Source organism: Dermacentor albipictus, chromosome 6 (assembly GCF_038994185.2).
Source record: "Dermacentor albipictus isolate Rhodes 1998 colony chromosome 6, USDA_Dalb.pri_finalv2, whole genome shotgun sequence".
Lineage (NCBI taxonomy): Eukaryota > Metazoa > Arthropoda > Arachnida > Ixodida > Ixodidae > Dermacentor > Dermacentor albipictus.
Genome location: NC_091826.1, coordinates 83,816,819 through 83,838,046, shown reverse-complemented (window position 1 = coordinate 83,838,046; position 21,228 = coordinate 83,816,819). Strand labels below are relative to the sequence as shown.

The following is a 21,228-nucleotide window of genomic DNA, read 5'->3' as shown; positions in this document are numbered from 1 at the left end:
TCTGAAGCCAGCCTAGTTAGGGTTTCATTCGTTACCTCTATGTCATTTTCATCTCTATGTTCCAAGACAGCATAGTTGTTTGGAAGCACCAGACTAAATTGGTCTGCTTTTACCCTTATTATGTCTACGTAGGCCTGTTTTTTGTGAACGATTTCACCCATTCTCTCTTCAAATTGAGGTGAATCCTAGACCTCACTAACCTTTGATCACTGCATTTTACCCTACCTAACACTTCTTCCACATTCTGAGGCAGAATGTATGAAATCAACTTTACTTCTTGTTTAACCATTAGGGGCTTTTCCAGGTCCACTGTCTGCTGCTACGCTTCCTGAAGAATGTCTTCATTATTCGCAGCTTATTCCTTTCCGCGAATCCTTCCGACATCCCTCCTAGCGTTCCTACAATTGACCCCGTAGTGGCAAATTACGTCCTTACGAATTGTTTATGTTCCACGGTGATATCATTTCCCGGAAGAAGTAAAGCAAACCTTCACCCATGCACTAATAAAATATAATCGCATTTCGTGCCTTGCTAGTTAGGAACTTTGTCATGAAAATCTAGTTCCGTGCTTATAGACTTCGACATACCCGTGTAAACCGTTATAACTGTTGTCAACTTGTTCACTAAGTGTACTTCATTACGCTCGCAAAACTGAAAAATGCGGTTCTCTGCGGAACTCGTGTGCGTAGTAAAAGGGTGGCGTATAATGAAGCTGGCGGCGCACTTCCTTCTTTCAACGATCCTAATCCGATTGGCGCTGTTCTCCTGTCCCGATTGGGTCTATAGTCATTTCCGAAGCAGAGGCGAAGCAGATTGCTTTATTGCACCGTAAAATCAAGCATCATGTTACGCCGCCCTACTAAGTCTAAGGGAGGTTGCATCTGCGAGCCGCCCTTCACAGTGCTGCGTGTGTCGTTCAGTAAATTAAACGAATAATTTGAGGCCCTTTACTTCAGCTTACGTGCTCGTTTTGAATGGTAGGAGCAACCAACTAGAATTTTGTGACAATTCCCTTCAACTTCAGCCTTTAAAGTAATTTAATTACATTATTAATGGATGGACTGCTTTGGTGTTTCTGACAAATGATGCTCGCCTGGGCAGATAATTACTGTGTAGATAATTACTGTGTAGGGATATAATTGTTATGAATAAGAAGAACAAATAGTGTTTCTTCTAACCTTTGTTAGATAACAAAATGGTGTCCTCAAATTTTCTGGATTGCCGATTCAGCTCTCTCTCAAACTTAATTGCATTGCACCAGCCTAACTCAGCGCACAGAATTTTCAAAAATTATCGTTCAAAAAGCTGCCAGAATTTCTAAAACCGTCAGCTACCAACGTCGAGAGGGTGCGCCCTTTTAATAATACGCGTATTTACGGCACTTAGTTGTAACGTTTTTTTCTGTAATATGGCAGAAGTGTTTTCAGAATTAAAACACTGCTGTAACGCAGCAGGAAAGCTCCGAACAAGTGCCGTAAATACGCATATTATTCGCATGTTATTCAGTTACGCTGGTGTTCGCCGGTGATGTTGAACATATGACCGCCGGGGATATGTCCAAACTCATCGAGTAAGGAACAAAAGGAACGAAACAACAAATTTAGAGCCGGTTTCGAAGAGAACGAACATGTTCTGTAGTTATACTAGAAAATACCTAATTTCACTGCTTTTTGCCTATCTCAACTAGAAACAGATTAAAATGTAAATATTACGTACATGTAAATTTATTTAGAAGATAACTTGGGAAGAAACCGCTGAAAAAACGGAAAGTCATTGAATTCGTGAAGAAAAGCAGCAAACGATCGAGCGCCAATGCTAAGACATTTGACAGCAGTGGCCGTGCTTGTCGCAACCGTTAAGTTATGGTGTTTTACGCACCAAATGCACGATCTTATTATGAGGCAGGCAGTAATGGAGGACTCCGTAAATTTGCACCATCTAGGGTTCTTTACCATGCACCTAAACCTAAGTATACTGCTTTGTCGCCACCGTCAATTATTACGAAATCTTCGAAGAGTTTTATGCCACTGCGTCAAAGATAACCTACATAGTTAGATAGCTTGCAATCAATAAAGTTGTCTATAGACTTTGGCATTGTACAAAATGGCGAGTAAGTTGTTCAAAGACATAGAAACAAGTGTAATGAAAAAATATTTTGTAAATACTCAAGGATTTTCACAGTTAAATATATCATGAGTTCTGACATTTGCTTATACAGAACACTGATAGTGTGAATCCTTGCATTGATGTCGCTTGACTCAGATAGCTACATGTGTTCTTTACATCATTATTTTTGTTTTCTCTTTATAAAATAGACAACAAGACGCGACCTGCCATTGTCGTAGGTAAGTGTACACAAACGTAGTGGTATATCTTTAGACGGGTGTAAAGAAATATTCGTAATCAGAAATTTTGGTCACATAAACGATATATTTCGGGAGGAATACAAGCACACAATACGAACGTTAGACTATTTGTGAACTCACTTTTTTTTTAGACGCATGTCTTTGTTGGTTGGTTGAACGCAACGGTCGTCAAAGGTTGTAGAAAATTGTAGTGAATGAAAATGAAAAGCCGCCCATTTAGTGAGACGTTTCACCGCTTGGCCACCCATCCCCCCTGCCCACGTTAAGGAGCGAAATGAATATATCTATGCGCACACTGATGTCACTACATGCCTCATCTCATAGCGTTTTGTGTCGTGGGTGGCTCCAGAAAACCTATACCTCTGTTAGAGGCACGGCCTCCGAGATTCGCGTACGCCTTCCGGTTGTGGTTTGGGATGCTTTTTTCTCAGGGACAACGCCGCCGACGGCGCACGCCGACGCTGACACCAGATTTTCTGCCACACGCGGGCCGTAACGCTGTCGCTTTAAAAGGAAGCTTCAGCTCGCGCCCAACTCTGACGCGGCCTATTCAAATACATGTAAAACGCAAAAACGCTGTTCTGAGATAACCCTCCGACCGATTTTAATGGAACTTGTTGCATTTGAGATATATATCAAAACGTTTATTTAAAAGAAAAAAAAAATGCAGAAAGCGAGTGGGTGGGGCCCCTAGTCCAGGGACCCACTGGCTTGAGCGGTCCGCCGTGCTTGGTCGAGAAGCGCTAGTTGCATCTCCCGATCCTCGCTGGCGAGCCAAGTCTCCCACTGCTCCCTTCCGGAAAGTTTGCCGGCTATTTTTGGTGTATTAATTTTGGGTGGCCTGTTCTGGCAGTACCACGTAATGTGGGCGAGAGTTGGCCGGCCTCCGCACCAAGGACAGCGAGCGCTGTACAGCGTTGGGTGAATGGCATTTTTCAAATAAAGGTTTGGAAATGTGTGCGTCTGCATTTGAGAGATTGAGGTCAATTCTAGCGACTGTTTGTAGCGGAATTTGGATTTTAGGCATGAATTTTGTTAAAAGGATTTTCAAAAATTCGGAAGTTTGAAACATATAGAAGCACGAAATTTATAAGTTCATAGGTCTGCATGAAGAACAGATATTGCGGTTCTGAGAACGGCATCCATTAGATCATTCAACGCGGACAAATTCGATATGTCATTTTACATCTTACGTGAATTGGTTACGCTGTTTACAAGGGCTCTGCAAAAGCTGTATTTCCTTGTTATTAATTTTTTTATATTCATGTGTAGCATATCAGTTTTTGTTCACTTTGGATGTACTATTACATGCATTTCACAGAATTGTATTATCATTTTTCGTTGATGAGTTACTGAGTTGCAAACATGATAGTTTGGGTTTTTGAAAATTTTAGATTGCCGGAAATTTTTAATAAAAAAAGGCACATCTTAAATAAAAAATTCGAAACCAACAGTCACTAGATTTAATTTTTTTTCTTTTAAATGCAACAAACCTCGTCAGGTTTTGTGCAGTGTTTGCCTAGAAAAACGAATTCTCCTTTTACATGTATTTACATAGGAGCACCCGAGCTAAAGCTTAGTCTTAAAATGTAAATGTTCACTTCCGGGCACTCATTTCTCGGCGCCCGTACTCCCCGCGATGGCCCAGTGTCTATGGCGTTTTGCTTCTGTAATTGAGGTCACGTGCTGAATTCCCCGTTACGGCGAACGCAAAAAAACGCTCGTGTGCTTAAACATAGACGCATCTTTAAGAAATCCAAGTGGCCAAAATCAATTCGAAGACTCGAGTATGGCGTGGTTCAGACTCTGCGGTGCTAAGTTTGGAACGTTAAACTACATAATTCAATTTTTGAATTTCTGGACTGCTAATGCTGAATGTGCGCCATTCTAAAACAAAGCATGTTGTTTCTTTGTTGCTTCCAAACAGAAAGTCGAGCTCCACAGACGCAAACTCTTGCAACAATCTATCCGGAAGTGTACATAGTCGTCGACAGAAGTTACGCAAGGAATGTCTCCAATGAAGAGCTCGTGCGTTATCTCACAGTTTTCATCACTGGGGTGAGCCAATTTTACTTGCGAGCTTTTCACGCCAACTTCCAACTAACTATGAAAGTATTATATTTGGAAATGCCTTGTGCAGTTGGTTCGCTTTGTTGGAATAACAGTAACACTTGGACACGTCCAGGAATATTGGACATTGCCCCTTCGGCATTCTGTGCAAGTTCACGACAATGCACCTGCATAACGGAATGGGCAAACTCTTTAGGAAATGATATTTCACAATATCGGCCGACTTTCAAAAAGTTTCGGCCAACAGCACCGAGAAAATACTTCCTTCCAAAAACACATGCATTTACTGCACTTATTCATAACATCCGGGCTGCATTAAAGCAGTGTTTTGGCCAGAGATTATTAATTAAGTAATGCGACGGGAGCAAATCGTATGGCAACCTCAAGGCCGAGGACCATTGACTTGAAGAAGGTGCTCCAAATTTAAACCGCAAGGCGGTTCGTTACAGTTAGCGTTGGAACGGTATACTGGAAGAGCGAGTGTAATTCAGGGAGCTTGCAGGCACACGTTTGTAAGAGGCAGCAGGGAGGGAGAGAGAGTGATTATGCGTGTGCACGTCTTGAGCATGCGTTCGTATGCTCGTGTGCGCGTATGTGTGTCTGCGTACGTCAATTTGTGCTTGCGCGACTCCGTGTAGGTGTTTGGGAGCCGGCTTGCACGTGTGTGCATTCCTAAATTGTTGTGTGTGTGCATACATCTGTGTGTCCGCCTATACGCGCACCAGCATGTGCAAGTGGTGTTAGTGTTTGTGCGCATACATGCATACATTTTTGTGCGTGCGTGTGCCAGCTGTGTGTGCCCTTGTTTGCTTACATGCATGGACGTGTAGGAACGTGTGTGTATGCGAACGTGTGTGTTCACGTATTACCACGCATATTTGTGAACATATGTGTGCGTGTCTGTGTGCACATGCGCATCTTTGCGTGTGCACTGCGTGTATGAGCATTTCCTTCCTTACAGCTACTCTCAAAGACAAATGGGATATAACGTTTAGTTCCGCCCATAAAATCCTCGAGACGAAGAATGGGAGTTCATTTATAGCGTTATCTCTTTCTGTAAAAGAAAGTGACGCATGAAAGAAAGAGGGGGGAGGGGCTTGTTACATCATATTGCCAGCCTGGAATTCGTCACGATGGCACTCACCATCGGCACGCCCCGGCAAGCAGCTGCCTATTGGTTCACATTCGTTGTCTTCCTTTTTTTGGCGGCAGTGCAATGTCTTCATGCTAGTCACGCACTGTATCTGCACCATCATTACGTCGTGCATCGCTTCTGCGGAGCAGCAAGCTTTCGACGGCCCACGTTCACTGCTCTATCGGCAAGAAAGCTGTCAGGTACTGGCCTTCGCAAGAAAAAAGGGGAATAAAATAAAATTGATCAGCCCTTCCACTCTGAAAAACACGAGAAGCGAAGCTGTGGTCTGTTTTACCCCAATAGACGCACCTATGTAAAGGGTGTCCCAGCCAAATTTAGTCAGTGTTTTAAAGATGTGCGAATGCCACGTAGGTAAACAGAATCAAGGTAATGTTGTTTGCCGTCGCTTGGGAATAGTGAAATTAATTTTCTCATGCCGCTTAACTAAGCAATTAGTCTTAATTATTTCATCAACTTCTCCAATATTATATCTAGATGAAAAGTATGAGTGAGAAAATTCTATAGTTACATCAAAAGCCTCGTACAGCTTTCTATTCCTCAACACGTGCTACATGCACGCTTTTCCGAGCGTGAACGAAGCCCGCAAATGCACGCAAAATTGTCGCGCGACTGTCCGGTCGAAGCACTTTGCGTCTAGTCACGGGCTTCTTTCACGCTCGGAAAAAACACTTTTATTCCACAGCTGTAACGTTAACAACCTGTATGACCTAATTAGGACAAGTAAAGGAAACTCGGCGTATTGATAGAGTCGTCTTGAGCGAAAGCGAAAGCGACTCTATAAATACTCGCTGGCTAGCGTAGTAAAGCGAAGGCTTTACTACGCTAGCCAGCGAGACATTTCGGCTCGTCGCGCCGTATGCCATATGCCATATGCCATGGCCGATGAACGAACTTGAGCCGCCGTTGCCTAGCAACGCCACAGCCACGCTCTAACAGATGGCGCCGCCGTCGATGCCGCTGTCATCACCGCTCGCTCCACCACATGTGCTCCGCTGGGGTAGAGGGAGAGGAGGTGTCGCCTCGCGGCGGGTATATATGTATGCGCTTCGCCTCAGTGTATTTAGTAGTTGTAGACAGTACGAAAGAGACGCAACGACAGAACGAAGCGAGGAAGAGACAACGCGCTCAAGACGCCAGAAGATCGAGGCGCATGACTCGAGAATCGTCGTAACGAAGATGCGGCTAGAAGTTGTGCCACGTCCCAGAGTGACTCTTCTATTGCGCAATACACCGCTTTTGCAGCTCTTGCTTTCGCAATTCACCTAGGGTTAAGCAGAGCTAAACCACAGGCAATTTCTTTCTCAGAAACGAGGCAAAAAACTGCCAAGTGTGGTACTAAACGAAGTCGACGCCAAAATTTGATCGTTCGGCAAAGTTTGAGCAAGAACAGCACAGCGGTGAGCGTAAAACCTTTTTTAACAGCGGAGTTGTTAAGGTTTTAGCTCCACCGTGGAGCGTTGCCAGAAAACTCAGCCCAGCTGTGCGCCGTCTCACGTTGCCCAGCAACCACCTGCGAGAGCACCCAGCCGCGTAACATCGTCGCAACCCACGCGCGTAGGGTTGAGTCGTGACGTCACAGGCGAGAAAAAGCTCTGAACGGCCGGCGCGGCGACACACCTCTCGCCTCCTCTACTGCGCCGTATACTGCCAATTGAGAAGCGATGCGTCGCCGCTGAGCTGATCCGGAACACTGCACCGAAGCTGCGGCTGAGAAGAGGCGACGCCGAGTCAAGGATCCCGAGCTTCACTCCAGAGAACACGAGAGTCGGCGCCTCAACGCTCGACGTCACCGAGAAAGCGATCCCGGCCTGCGACTGCTAGAAAATGTCCAGCGTCAAGCCCAACGAGACAATAACTTGGCAAAACCTCGCAAAACCCAGAAACAACATAGCTAAGCCCACCATAGTCTTGCAAAACCAAGAATATATGCAATACCACTTAGCCACACCTACTAAGAACTTAGGGAAACCTAGCATAACCTCGGAAAACCTACAAACAACTTAGACAAGCCACGTAAACGCTTGGTGATCACCAGCTCCTCTGTTGACTCCTGCTTTGCATCACTCGTGCAAGCTGCGCACGTTTCTTTTTCGAACACGCCTAGCCAAATATTCAGGACACTGTAGACTCGTCACGACTCGCCCTCTGACTTGTTAGTTCAAGCGGGCCGCCCAACAAGATTTGCCAGAGCAAAACTGGCGCGCTTGAATTTACTACACCAGGTACTCCACAATCGGATGAAAATAGATTCTTACACGTACTCATCACTTTACAAATCTCACGCCACAAAAACTAGTACACACTAACAGAGTATTCGTTCCATATTGACAAATTTCAATACTCGCTTTCTCCGGTTGCAGTGAAAGCATGGAATAAACTAGACCCAACTATAACTAACACAGTTTGTTTTTGAACATTGTGTAACCAACTATATAAGCGCAAACCGATCGTATTGGCGAGTCTTAAAAATGCGTTTAGTGCTGTCATTTATGTAATGAACACAATGAACTGATACCCACCTCGGTTGCCTAGTGGCTAAGCACGAGGTCGCGGAGTCGTATGGGGGCGAAATGCGAAAACACCCGTCTGCTGAGATAGGTGTACGTTGAAGAACCCCAGCTGGCCCAACTTTCCGGAGTCTCCCACCACGGTGCACCTCATAATCAGATAGCGATTTTGGCACGTAGAACTCCATATTTTTTTACTGTAACCTGATTAAGCTGTCTCGTGTACCATGAATTTACCGGAACTGCATGTGATCTGGAACTGTATGGCACCTTTCTGTTGTACTGTTTTCCTTTCACCCCAGTTGAAAATGACAACAGAGGTTGTGTTCAGTACTACAGAAATTTCTGTTGTACAACAGGATTTTTCTGTAGTAACAACAGATTCCTGATGGAGCGACAGACTTTTCTGATGTACAACAGACATTTGTTGTTGCTGCTACAGAAGTACAGTCTGTCGTATGTCTGTTGTTACAACAGAAATCTGAAGCTCTACAACAGATTTTTGTAGTACTACAGAAATTTCTGTTGTACAACAGGATTTTTCTGTAGTAACTACAGATTCCTGATGGAGCGACAGACTTTTCTGATGTACAACAGACATTTGTTGTTGCTACTACAGAAGTACAGTCTGTCGTATGTCTGTTGTTACAACAGAAAGCTGAAGCTCTACAACAGATTTTTGTAGTACTACAGAAAAAATTGTCATCACTACAGGCACCCTGTTGTCCCAACAGAAATGTTCCTGAAGTAACCCGAAAAACTTCTGCAGTGCTACAGAGAGCTGTTGAAATACTACAGAAACCTATTGTGGCAACAGGCCCCCAATTGTCACAACAGAAGTGTTCCTGAAGTAATGCGACCAACTTCTGTTGTACTACAGAAAAATGTTGTTGTACGACAGAAGCCTATCATTGCAACAGGCCCCCAGTTGTCATAACAGAAGTGTTCCTGAAGTAATGGACAAACTTCTGTTGTACTACAGAGAACTGTTCCACAACGGAAACCTATCGCCGCAACATGTACCCAATGATGACAACAGAAGTGCACTGAAATTGTGTGATGCGACAAGCTTCTGTAGTGCCCGGTTGAAAAAGACAAAAGGAATTCCTGTCGCAACTACAGAAATTCTGTTGTGCGACAGAAGTTGTTGACATTTCTTAATTGGGAGACATTTCTGACATTACGGCAGAAATTCTGATTTCGCAACAGAAGCATTCTGTCGCGACAACAAGAGTTCTGAAGTCGGAACAACAGCTTTATATCCTGACAGCGACTCCGACGTTACGACACCAATTCTGACGTCGTAGCAGAAACATTCGGTCGCGACGGCCAAGAGTTCCGAAGTCGCAACAGAAGCGCTTTCCGTCGCGGTCCTTTAAAATTGTATGTTTTCGCATCGGTGGTGTACACTGTACTTTTCTCTTGCGCGTTATTCAATCGCGCTTCTGTGAAGCCGGCAATGCTGATGGCACCGACACCGGTAATAAAGTCGACGTGGCGCATAGTTATAATTGTGCCGTGACGACGCGGCACCAGCAGCGCCCTACCGGCCTCCTCAAAATCGGCCGCTGATCAAAATCATACCATCTGCGGGAATGGCTGCGTATCCGTTTTTTTTTGTAAGATGTGGCACACAGGCCTGTGGACTTACATGTGCTGTTACACTGACACATTAGTTAATTTCCCAGGAATATTTCACAAGCTTATGCGAAGCGGAAAAGAAGATTTGGGTTGTTCCACAAAGTTGCGTGAAAATCTGTCTCGCTCGGGTCTCATTAATCTGGTACAGTGCTGCCGTGAGAAGCCAGTATGCTGTCAGAAAGAACTCTCATCCACGAATGTTCATGCAGCTATTTTGCATTGAACACACGAATTATATGCGCGCTCAAAAGTGTAAAGAACGAGAGACAACTGTCGAAACTAGCAGTAATAACCCTAAAAGTCAACGTTGTCTATTTCTGAATTTCTTATTTAATAAGGATATCGTACATCAAAATCGATGTTCTAGCACTGCAAGATGTACCTGTCGATGGTACGAACACTCTTGCTCTTCTAGAGATGCGGCACTTGACGCGGTGGAGTGATAGCGGATCTTGGCTCTCAAAATTCAAATGTAAACATCAGCGCATCGGCTCGTCGTACTGTTCATATGGCAAAAACGTACACTCGAAAAGCATGTCAGCGGTGGTGCAGTGGTAAGATGCCGGGCTCGGAATCGTGAGGTCGCATGTTCGAGTCCTTGGCGAAGACGTTTTTTTTAAATTTTTTTTTTTACTTTTATGTTTTTTTTTGTACTAACAAATTTACATAACCTTACGGACGTCTCTGTCAATTTTTAATTAAATATTGATCAAGAACTACACAACTTTCTACTACAGGACGTCACACTACAGACAACAGAACTACAGGCAACAGAACTACAGGCAACAGAACTACAGAACTACAGGCAACAGAACTACAGGCAACAGAACTACAGAAACAACGTCCAAAAATACGACAGACTCTTAAAATTTCCTGTTGTGTTTTTCAACTGGGACTTTCTTTTCCCGGGAAGTGTTAGCCTGTTCATCGCTGTTCTTATGCTTGAAGTGTATGAATGCCCAACTTATATGCACTCGTGTTGGAGACTGGCAGCATTGAAAATAAGTAAAATAAAAAGTATTGCATTTTCGCAAGGTTGATCCATTTGGAACGAATTACCGAACTTTGCGGAGAAATGCACTGGCATTCCAGTTACTTTTGTGCGTCAACGAATAAAACGAAGTTTTGGTAATGAAGTAATTAGAACGCGAATGCATTTCTCCGCAAAGTTCGGGGATTAATATCTTGAAACTAGTGTCGTCCTGAGAATTATTTCTATGTGGATCTACCTTGCGAACTCCATGGCTAGAATATGTTAATTGCAATAGCGGCCATAAGGTAATTAGTTAAAAACATAATTATTCATATTGTGTTAATTACCCATCATGCATTTGAACTTTTTGGGCAAGTAATGTCCACCTCTTCGAGTAGACCAGCTCATCAACTACAGTTGTTGATGTCTGCCACAGGTAACCTTTAAATTTTTTGGAATGTGTTCGCGTCAACACCCTTTATATATTTACCAATTATATTTTAGTTTGTATTCATTTTTTTCATTTTGTGTCACCTTTTTCTTTTTCTTTACTCTTTCATAAAGTTTGTATGCCTACCCCGTAAGCTTAAGAAACATTGTTCTTGAATTATATCCACGCTATGCTCACTTAATTTGTATTTGCCCACCCTTATCGTGAAGCCGTTTTAAGGTAACTTGAATGTATGAATAAATAACTGCCAGTCTTTTGCTTACAGCTCAACATGAAGCTTCAAGATTTGACGCAACCCAGCGTTCAGCTGCGCTTAGTGGGGATTCTCATACACGATGCCCTGGTACGAGCCAATATTCTCAACGGCTTGTCATTTTTTAGCAGTATGCAGCTGAGATTACTTTTGATAATTACTTTTCAGGATCGCAGCTATGTTCGGGCCTTTGGCAAGTTTGTTTTGGCACTCCAGACGCTTACAAAATTTTTCATGGAAATCGCCGGGCTCGCCATTGGCTATCCTGATATATTCCTGCTACTCACCTCGTAAGTAAAGCAGAACTTCTGCATTCCTAATGATTTGCACTGCATGCATTAACCTAAAGGGGATGTTTGGTTTATTGGCTGTTGAATAAGCGTATGTTTGTAGTTTACGATAGCTCGATGTAGCAGGTGCTTTAGGTAAAACATGTAGTGCAGTAGTCAGATTGACTTCCTCTGCTATCACCGCAGCTGATACGTTGCCATCTCACGGTCATTTTCGCTGTAGGTCCCAACTCGCTAACAGTTCCTTAATAAAATATGCGGCTTTCTTATACTGTCACTTTGGGAGGGCCAGTAACGATGTTCTCTGCATGTATAAGCATGCAACTTGCAACCGCAGTACTAGTTGAAAATAATAGGGTAACGCTTCACTGCATGTGTACTTTGTTTGTGACATGTTTGGCTTAATAGAGAGTTTTAGCAGTGCGGACCCAAGAAAATTACAGGCCACAAATACGCATGAGCAGAATCCAAGCCTGTCTTGGGAATTGTTTCGTCCGCGTTCACCAAAGAACCAAAAACTGAAAACTAGCGCGGGTCCCCAGCCGTCTCGGGTCACTCTCGAGAGTGACGGGAAATCGCGAGTTAGCCAAGAGAGCCGTGTGACTGACACAGTGATTACGTTTATTACATTTTATTGTTTGCTCTTGTATATCAAAATTGCGTTCTCTTCGTTTGCACTTGTAACATAACATTTCTCTTTTTTTTTTCAAGGGCCTTTTTGTTTTCCCTACTGCGACGTCTCGAGCGCTCGACCCAACGCTCTCTGCGTTCGATCCAATTCTCAAACTCTGCTGCTCATCTGATTCGAAGAGCAGCCAGCCCAACTTGGCTTGGGGACCCAGAGTCGTGGTACCCCAATTCTAAAGCTCTTTAATAACGTTAATGAGATCCAAGTGATCAGAACAGAAGCGCACTCAATACGATCGTCTTTATACGTAGGTTCGAATGGGATCGCATAAACACTGTTCTTCTTCAGCAGAAGGCACTTCACGCATGCTCATTTTAGGCGTGAAATCCTTTCAGTCCCCGCTGTCGGCGACCTTCAAGTGACCTTGAGCAAAACCCAGAGCCGTTATCCGGGCACTCAAACTACAAAATCCGGGCAAATTGCGAGAACGAAACGAGATCATCCGGGCAGCCATTCAAAACTTAAGAAAAAGACGTCTCTGACCCCCAACCCTTTGTACAGGACCCCATTACATACGCTAGCTACAGCCCAAGCATATTGCAAAACATATTGCTTTCGAGTTCTTCCTAATGTTTGTTCACAGTATCCCTCAAACTTTAACTTCTAGTACACTGATGTTTTGTCATTTCAAATATCGACGATCAAAAGGCAGGCACAGCGCACTATATACTTTAGTGTAATCTTTTGAAGCTGAGGCATGGTTGCTTGTGTTAAATGCCAGCGGTCCGTGAGTTACGCGGCGTTGGTTTTGCGTCGCCTCGAGAGATGGCGATACGCTTCGTGGTTCCTCTTTCAGGCGCTTTTTTTTCTTCTAGCTGGTAAATGCGTTCAGTCTCCCTGGGGTCTTTCGCGGCCGGTTGTGCGACCTTCAGCCGGTTTTCTTCATCTGGCTGGGCAGCCTCCGTCTGGACCACAGCACATTATGGCGTAGTGCGGTTGCGGTGTGATGTGGTGGGGCTCGCGATTGCGAAGGTCCACTACGCATATTTAAGATTGCAGCTAGTATGATCTCCAATCAATCCGCATTGCCGGGTGCCATTTCATGCTTACATCTCCTCCCGATTACGGGAGAGCCAGCAATTTTTCTTTTCGATTTATGCGCATAGACAGCATTAGAACACAGACTGATAAGCTAATAGTGATGCGCGTGTAAATAGAATTGTATTGCGTGGCATCGCAATTTTAGGACAAATTAGGCCGGCAGAATCACCGCCGTTCATGATCTTTACCACAGAGTGGCGTTAAGGCGGAACAGCAAATTTCGCGGTGGCTTGCTGCATCCGTTGTTCAAAGACACATACAGCGGAATGGCGACATTCTACAGCTGGTGATTTCTGGCCACTTAACAAGAAGCGTAAGCTCAGCCGCTCCTACCTTAGCACATGAAGAGGGAGAACTTATATTTCTAAGCAACCGTTGCAAACGTCGTGATGAAGTTAATGGTATCATAGTATACAAGGTGTCTGGATAGCCTCCACTACAACAATATAAGGAAGTTAAAATGTAGTCACTGTAGGAATTATGATCTTCATTTTGGGCAGATAAATGTTTTTGCTTATTGAAAATTGTAACATTTCATGAATCCGCAGCATCTAAGTTTGCAATTCTATACCTTAGCAATGACAAACGATTTCACAGTTGCATAAATTAAACCTAATAATAGATCTAAAGTGGAAAACCATACTTGTACACTGCTGCGATAGACACTACTAATTTGTGAGCAGAAGGTTTGCAGAATGCTTTCAAATAGTGTAACAATTTTATGTATGCTGTAAGTTCATCACTTGAAGTCATAGCGCTGCATTGACATGGACAAGAAAGACGACAGGACGTGCGCCAACTATCCAGTCAATTTTATTTCAGAAAAACATGGTATTTATGCTGGCTGAAACGAGTGGAAATCATCGCACGTGCAACTCAGCATTTACCACATAGGTCATTTCCTTTCTGCTCAGAGAAATCGACGGAGCGCTGACGCAGTTTGCACCTTTTTTTTTTTCAATCGAGCTTGCTTCTACAATGTCCCTCGTATCTTTATCTGCATTTCTAAACAAGGCTATACAACCATTAAAGAGTGGTCTACACGTGCAATCGCCGCAATGCATTCAGACATGCCCATCTCGGTAACAGTTCAATTTTCGCTTGTGTTCCCTTAGCCCGTCGTTGAGGCATCTGCTTGTCTGCCCTATGTACACTTTGCCGCACTAGAAAGGGAACCGATATACGATACCTTGCGCGCAGGACGCAAACGGCGGCCGATGGTTCTTCGCGCACCCTCGGCGCGTGAGTCCGCTTGAGATGCTTGAACAGACAGTTTACAAAACTGCCATATCAGTTTTGGGGGCAGAGTTAACGATTTGAAAACTTCGTTTTTTAAATTCTAGGAAACTTACCATGCTTCGTGAATTTCTGCACAATATTCCAGGCTCTAAATCAAAATTCTGCTTCCTATAGTTACTACAACTTTATTTTCTTTTTCAAGTCAACTCAATCCGGCGGTTGTCTCATAAAAGCGTGTCTCCGTTTTACAGCTATATTTAGATAGGGAAATTGGAGTTGTACCCAGGTTAAACCTACCCCTTAGGCCCAACACTCTCCCCACTCAAATAGGGCGCGACAGCCGTACTGCAGCGGCCCTCTGCGTGCCGCTGTGTGCGGTTACTGTACATCACCCCACCTTGGTTTCCTTATCGCAAAGAGCACACCAACCACCCAGACAAAATTACATAGGTTGGATTGAAAAGTTATCTAAAGCTTCCTAACTGAAAGCCTTACAACGACATTCAAAATTAAAAAGTCGACTCATCGAGAATCACATAAAGGGCAGTCGGCAGCGCGCATTGCGTAACTTGCAGCAAATGAAAGGATGGGTTTGGATGGTGTGGAGGGATTCTGATGTTTACGTGCTCTCGGTCTGGCAAAACCTTTTAGCGCACGTGCAGTATGGAAAGCTTCAGTGGCTCCAGTGGAAATTGTCGGAAATTTATGGTGGGCTTTGTCGTTTAGAGTTTTTTGACCTTCTTGCATTGTAGAAAGTCTAACCAAACTACCTTAGGGTCCACGTGAGTCAGAATACCCCGTTCTGTACGCATTCAGGCCTGAGGACGGCGCTTGGTTAAAAGAAGTAGGCTTTCCAAGGTATAAGGGTAAAGTCCAAAACAAGCCTAATGCTCTAAAAGCCATGGGCCCTCATTTACAAGAGGTCTTTAGACTAAAGTGTTCGTAGCAGCAAGTGTCAGCTAATCATAAAATCTGCGATATTATCCGGGAAGTTCCCTTCCCAATGATTAACGTCACTTACAAGCGGTAAGCTTTGTGAATTCTAACTCTGTTTATCAATATCGCGAAGATAGAGCAGGAGACGTTTAAATTTTACCAATCGCCCACGACTTATACGGGCAAAGCATGCCTTTGTGCATTCACTTTAGCAGCTCAGTAGGTCTACCTGTCCACAGCCGATTCTGCTCTCCAGAAAAAAACAAGATGTTTTGAGAAATCTTGGAAGCAAGTTCGCAAGTAGCGGCAGCGATCGGTGAAAAAGTTATTAGGAACCGGTGTGTCAATTATTGGCATGAAGGAGCCTCCAGTGTGCGAAGTCTGGGACACATGACTACATGTAGGAGAGTAAGCCCCTCAGAATACGAGGGGGTGCAGACAAGTTCCTGGATTTGACCAGAGAGAAGAGGGCCAGAGTTATGAAATAACTCATTTACTCAACATATTTCACCCTTATAATGCTGCAGTTGGTACAGCCTAGTTGCTGGTTTTCTGGACCGTTCATGTGAAACTATTTTCATTGGGCCTCAAACCAGCTTTCAGCTTCATGCTTGACGTCAGACATGTCCTCAGAACATTGCGCCTTCAAGCGTTTTTGCATTTTAAGTGGAGATAATAGATCGAGAAGGCAAGGTCGGGTTAGTAGGAGAGATGCTGGACACCCCATGGGGCTCCCTTTGAAAGCCACAATGTGAAACATGTGCGCAGGTGCATTGTAGTGACAAATTAAAGATTCACTTTAGTCTACTTTCCATGGCATTTCGTTTTAATTACCGCTGATAGCAGGTTCAGGAGGCTAGCACAATACCGTCTCCTAATGGTAGACGCCTGAGGTATGTTGTCCGCCAGCAGTGCACCGTCTATGTCCTATAATGAGAAGCCATGACCTTTATAACAGATATCTAGGCTACAGCCGTTGCCACAACCGATGCCACGACCGATGCCGTAGCGGATGCCACGGCCGGAGCCACAGTCACATTAAAGGATACGGCGCACCACGCTGGAGTCCACAGCACCGACTACCGATAAATTGTCCCAAGAATAGCGGCGAATGGTCGTGATGCTTCGGTCCCTCATAAATACCATTGGTCTCCTTTTCAGCAAGTTGCATACCCCGTCAGCGCGAAGTGCAGCGCAAGCGCTGGTGGCTCTTAATGCAGTGCTTGCAGGTCTCGAGTAAGCCTCGTGGCTTACCGGTAGCCTCCCATTCACGTACCGACCACTGGCCCTTTGGTCGTCCCAATTGCTATCAATGCAGATCACCAGCTTTGGAACTTGACTTTGTCACGGCACTTCACTGAGGGCACACTGCTCACTTCATTCCTCTTTCTTCTTTTTATTCCCCCGTTCCCTTACCCCCAGTCTAGGGTAGCAAACCGTACACTCATTTGTTTGACGTCCCAGCCTTTGCTCTCTTTTCTCTCTCTCTCTCTCTCTCTCTCTCTGGGCTTGCAGCCTGGGGCCCATTGTGACGCCGTTCATTTGACCGCTTCTTTTGGTTTTTCAGGATCGGAAAGCTGTAGTACGATTTCATTCTGAATCACTAACTTACAAAAAGAGTCCTGTGCAGCTTCAAATGGTCAAAAACTGTTTCGTATGCTCCAAATCGTTCCTTCTTCCAATCACTGTTCAGTCATTTCGGCACCCATTGTGCTTAAACCTTGCGCATGTCTAAAGCACTGGAGACAACAAACCCAAGACGCTTCCGACGCTTCCGTGAGAAATCAAGTATGTGGCCTCTTTTCCAGGTATTCCCCTGTCTTGCATAATCAGCTCATGGAAAGTATCGCATGCAGCCGGGTCAGTTGAGATTGAGCAGCGGGCTTGTCTTCAACGGTACAATACCCAGCCTTGAAACGAGATATCCTGGTTTTGACAGTGCTGTGGGAAGACCACTGCTAAGTGTTTGTGGCATCTCCGTTTGAGTGTCCTTTTTCGATTTTCCGTGGAGGAATAAAACGTTTGCGATAACTCACAACTCCAAAGGCGTAAAGCTTGCTTGCACCTCTGCCTTCACAGCTTCTGACTAGTAGAAAATATGTTTCGAAAACAGAATCGCAAAGATCTAACTTTAGCACAGCTACCAACGAACATATTATGCTATAATATGCCCCCCCCCCCCCCCCATCTCGCTTGTCTTCTTTGTCTGCAAGCTGGCAAGTCCAGGAATTTACCAGCGCCCCCTCTTATATATTGGCGAATATTCGATGAAAAAAATTCACCTACGATTACTATAATCCGTAATGAGAAATTTGAGCGCAGCTCTATATGTGTTTTCATTTCGCATGTGGATGTTTCCTATTATGATTATATAGGTGCACCGTTTATAATAGGAATAGAGCGGTGTGAGTAGCGGGCTTTATTTCCATACAGACGACGCGCCCTGCTCTGGCGCCACATAGGAGCCACCGTCGCCACACAGTCTGTCTAGGGCAGCACTACGCTTCCCTTCTCACGCTTTCCTTCCACCAACAAAGGCGGTACTTTGTCGCGGGGACATTGATTGTGCGACCAGTCTCAGCGGCGACAACACCCAAAAGAGCGTCACATTGAGCCTATATATATAAATTGAGCTATGTATATATATATATATATATATATATATATATATATATATATATATATATATATATATATATATATATATATATATATATATGGTGATTGTAAATGAATTGACAGATGCTATTTTCTCATCTGCATTTGTTGATTGCGTTCGTGCTTTATTTCTCACTATAATATGCAGCTAAAGCTTTTTCGGTGAGTTTACTGATATGTGCGCTCTATACATATGCTACGTCTGGCTTTCCTGACTAATATTAGAAAAATGCGCCAGTCTTCTTCGTATATCACTCCCTTCTATCGGTCACTGTTCGCTTCACGCAGTTTATTTATTTTTTGTAAATATGTATTACAATACTGCACATGTGATGCGCATATCTCCGCAAGGCGATAACCACAAACAATTCCTTTCCTTGGAATTCATCGTTGATATCCAGTATCTGAAGCGGCTCTGCAAAATGAACTATGTGCGTTGTGCAGGTCCTGTAAGCTCTCCCAGTTATCTATAGAAAGTGCATGTGGATGCCCTTTTCTTCTTTGCCCTTGTTTCAGAGAGGACTTGATTGGTGAGATAAACGGCGTATGGGACAAAAGGGTATCAGGTCAGTAGACCACGTGGTTGGAAATTCCTTATATTTGTTTGACGGAATTTTTTTCTGACTCAAAAGTAAATGCTCAGACAAATCATGTTCTGCTATACATTTCCAAGCTAGGCTAATCATACGTCCCTACCTATGAAGACTAAGATTCGCAAAGGTACCGCGGACATGACAAAAAGAAAGCGGAGGAGGGGTGGGGGGAAATAGCATGATATTATTTGTCATTGTTTCGTACGCCTTTTGTAGGATACATACTCGCTTTATTTGCGGTGGTTTACCTTCACATGGGGCACCCGAGTAGCAGCCATTTATTGAAACCGAAAAAAAAAAGTGAAAAGCAACAGGTTGTTTTTACAACACAGTTACTTTTTTAGCGACTCTGCTGTTCCAGATTTCGGCTGCTTCAAGAACATATCTGAGTAAGTTTCTCCGAGGGGAGCCTACCCTTGTGTTATGTAGTCTTGAGCTGCTACCAAGATGCAACACAGGAACCATCGATTATTTTTTCTTGCACGAACGTTTGCTCACTTCCGCCACCCCATCTTTTAACACCTTTAAACCTTTTCGCGCAGATCTATATTTCGCAAGACTTCACCTGCATAGGTGAAAACATTGGTGAAACATAGGTTAAACATTGGTGAAACATTCGCAAATCATTGGTGACATTGTAAAATGAACGTAAGCTTGTAAACGTTAAGACAAACTCGGGACAGTTGTCACCGACGGTTTAATTGGCATTCTGCCAAGACCTACCAACACTAGCACTTCATTTTAGTGTGGCAAGATATTACAAAAAATTATTTGCTGGAGAACATCTTCCTGTAGACTACGACACCTTCACAGCGAAGCTGTCTGCGGCTTTACTGATTCGTCCGCACGTCCGCCTTTTGCCTGCATGCCAAAAACCGCTCAGGCGCAACCCCATGCGCACGTGCCGAAAAAGAAAGAGAAGAAGAAGCGCGTGATTGGCTGCACCAGTAGTGATGTCGTCGCCTTCCATCGCAGCTGAGCGCCCGCGCAGCAGTTTCTCTGCGGCTCCGAAAAGGGTAGGCCACGCGTTATACGTACTCCTGAGGAGCAGGCAGCTTTTGACCAGCAACGCCGGGAGCAGAACCGGGAACGAGTGCGTCTGCGCCGTGCCGATTCTGCAGCTCGAGCACAAGAACAGGCTCGTGCCGCCAAGCGCAAGCATCAGCTGCGTACCGAGGATCCGGTAGCCTAGCAAGTCGTCGTTGATTGAACCGTCGTGATTATCGCAGTGATAAACACTCGGGCCACTCATTTCAGCTTCATCCATTTCATCGCTGGTTGACCACCAATATGGAGTGCTTGGGCGGTGGTATTTTTCTCTGCTATATTACCCCTCCGTAACTTTATGCAATTTTATAAAGTTTCTTGTCTATCTCTGTGAGACGTCTTACGATGTCGTAAATGAAAACGAGGCAGTTTCACAGGGCCCTTGCTTGGTTACTATGCCGCTGGCTTCTGATGCTGCAGGGCTTCTGAAGACGACAGTGATGCAGAATTCTGAGAACCCTAAATGTGGATCATCGGAAGGCCAGATCGCAAGCAGCGATATAGACCTTGCTGTGGAAAGACATTTACTTAGTTTTCGGATCTGCTACCCTGGATGAGCTGTCGACAAATGCCACTTAGTGGAGTTGGTTCATCACCCAGCATCAATAATTAGTACGCTTAAATTCGTAGATATCCCCACACGACAGAAGTAGCCGCACCAGGTCGTGTATATTACGTGCCACTTGTATAGATACAGAGGTTTTAATCGCTATCAAGTTTCCCCTTTTATTCTTTTAAAATTTATGGTTTGCTGGCATGGGCCCTCTTCAGCCTTCAAATATATTTTGTGTGCGTGTGTGCGCTATGGATAGTATCCGTGGAGAAATCGTGCTGCCATCGCTCCACCTATCACGACACCAATTGCAAGTAAACCAGTGCACCCAGGACAAGGACTGAGTTACCGGCAGTGACCTTTCAATTCTCAGTGCGGTGCTAGTGTCAACCGTCATGGCAGAAGTTAGACTTTCTGAAGTCCAGCGGACGGTGGGCAGAGAACGAGTCAGTAACGTCGATTAGCCGCAGTACTGCAACATAGCCTAAACGGAAAAAATAATTGAACATTTTTGTAACCGAAGCTGCCATTTTCGGCTAGGCCTCCCACATACTTTCGCTATCAGGATGAATAAAAAATAATGTCGTGGCGCGGCCCAGGCTGTCCGCCTCAGGCAAAACTGGTGGCACTACCTGATCTGCTTGGGCCTTTCACGAGTCTTTAGCTTGTGTGCAAATCGCCATGACAGAAAGTTTGATCGTGATCGGGGCGGTTGTCTTGAGATGCATCTCGATATCTAATGAAGGCCCATACGCATCAACGCCGA

General features: G+C 44.5%; 1 protein-coding gene across 1 annotated transcript in view; it reads left to right on the top strand.

Annotated features, from left to right (window-relative positions):
- LOC139046944 (A disintegrin and metalloproteinase with thrombospondin motifs like) overlaps nucleotides 1–21,228 on the top strand; it is a 135,601-nt gene that overhangs the window by 71,450 nt on the left and 42,923 nt on the right. The window contains exons 6-10 of the mRNA XM_070520874.1: nucleotides 2,316–2,345; nucleotides 4,294–4,424; nucleotides 11,430–11,507; nucleotides 11,586–11,707; nucleotides 18,786–18,835. Of these exons, the coding sequence (XP_070376975.1) occupies nucleotides 2,316–2,345; nucleotides 4,294–4,424; nucleotides 11,430–11,507; nucleotides 11,586–11,707; nucleotides 18,786–18,835 (411 nt within the window). The remainder of the gene's footprint in view (nucleotides 1–2,315; nucleotides 2,346–4,293; nucleotides 4,425–11,429; nucleotides 11,508–11,585; nucleotides 11,708–18,785; nucleotides 18,836–21,228) is intronic.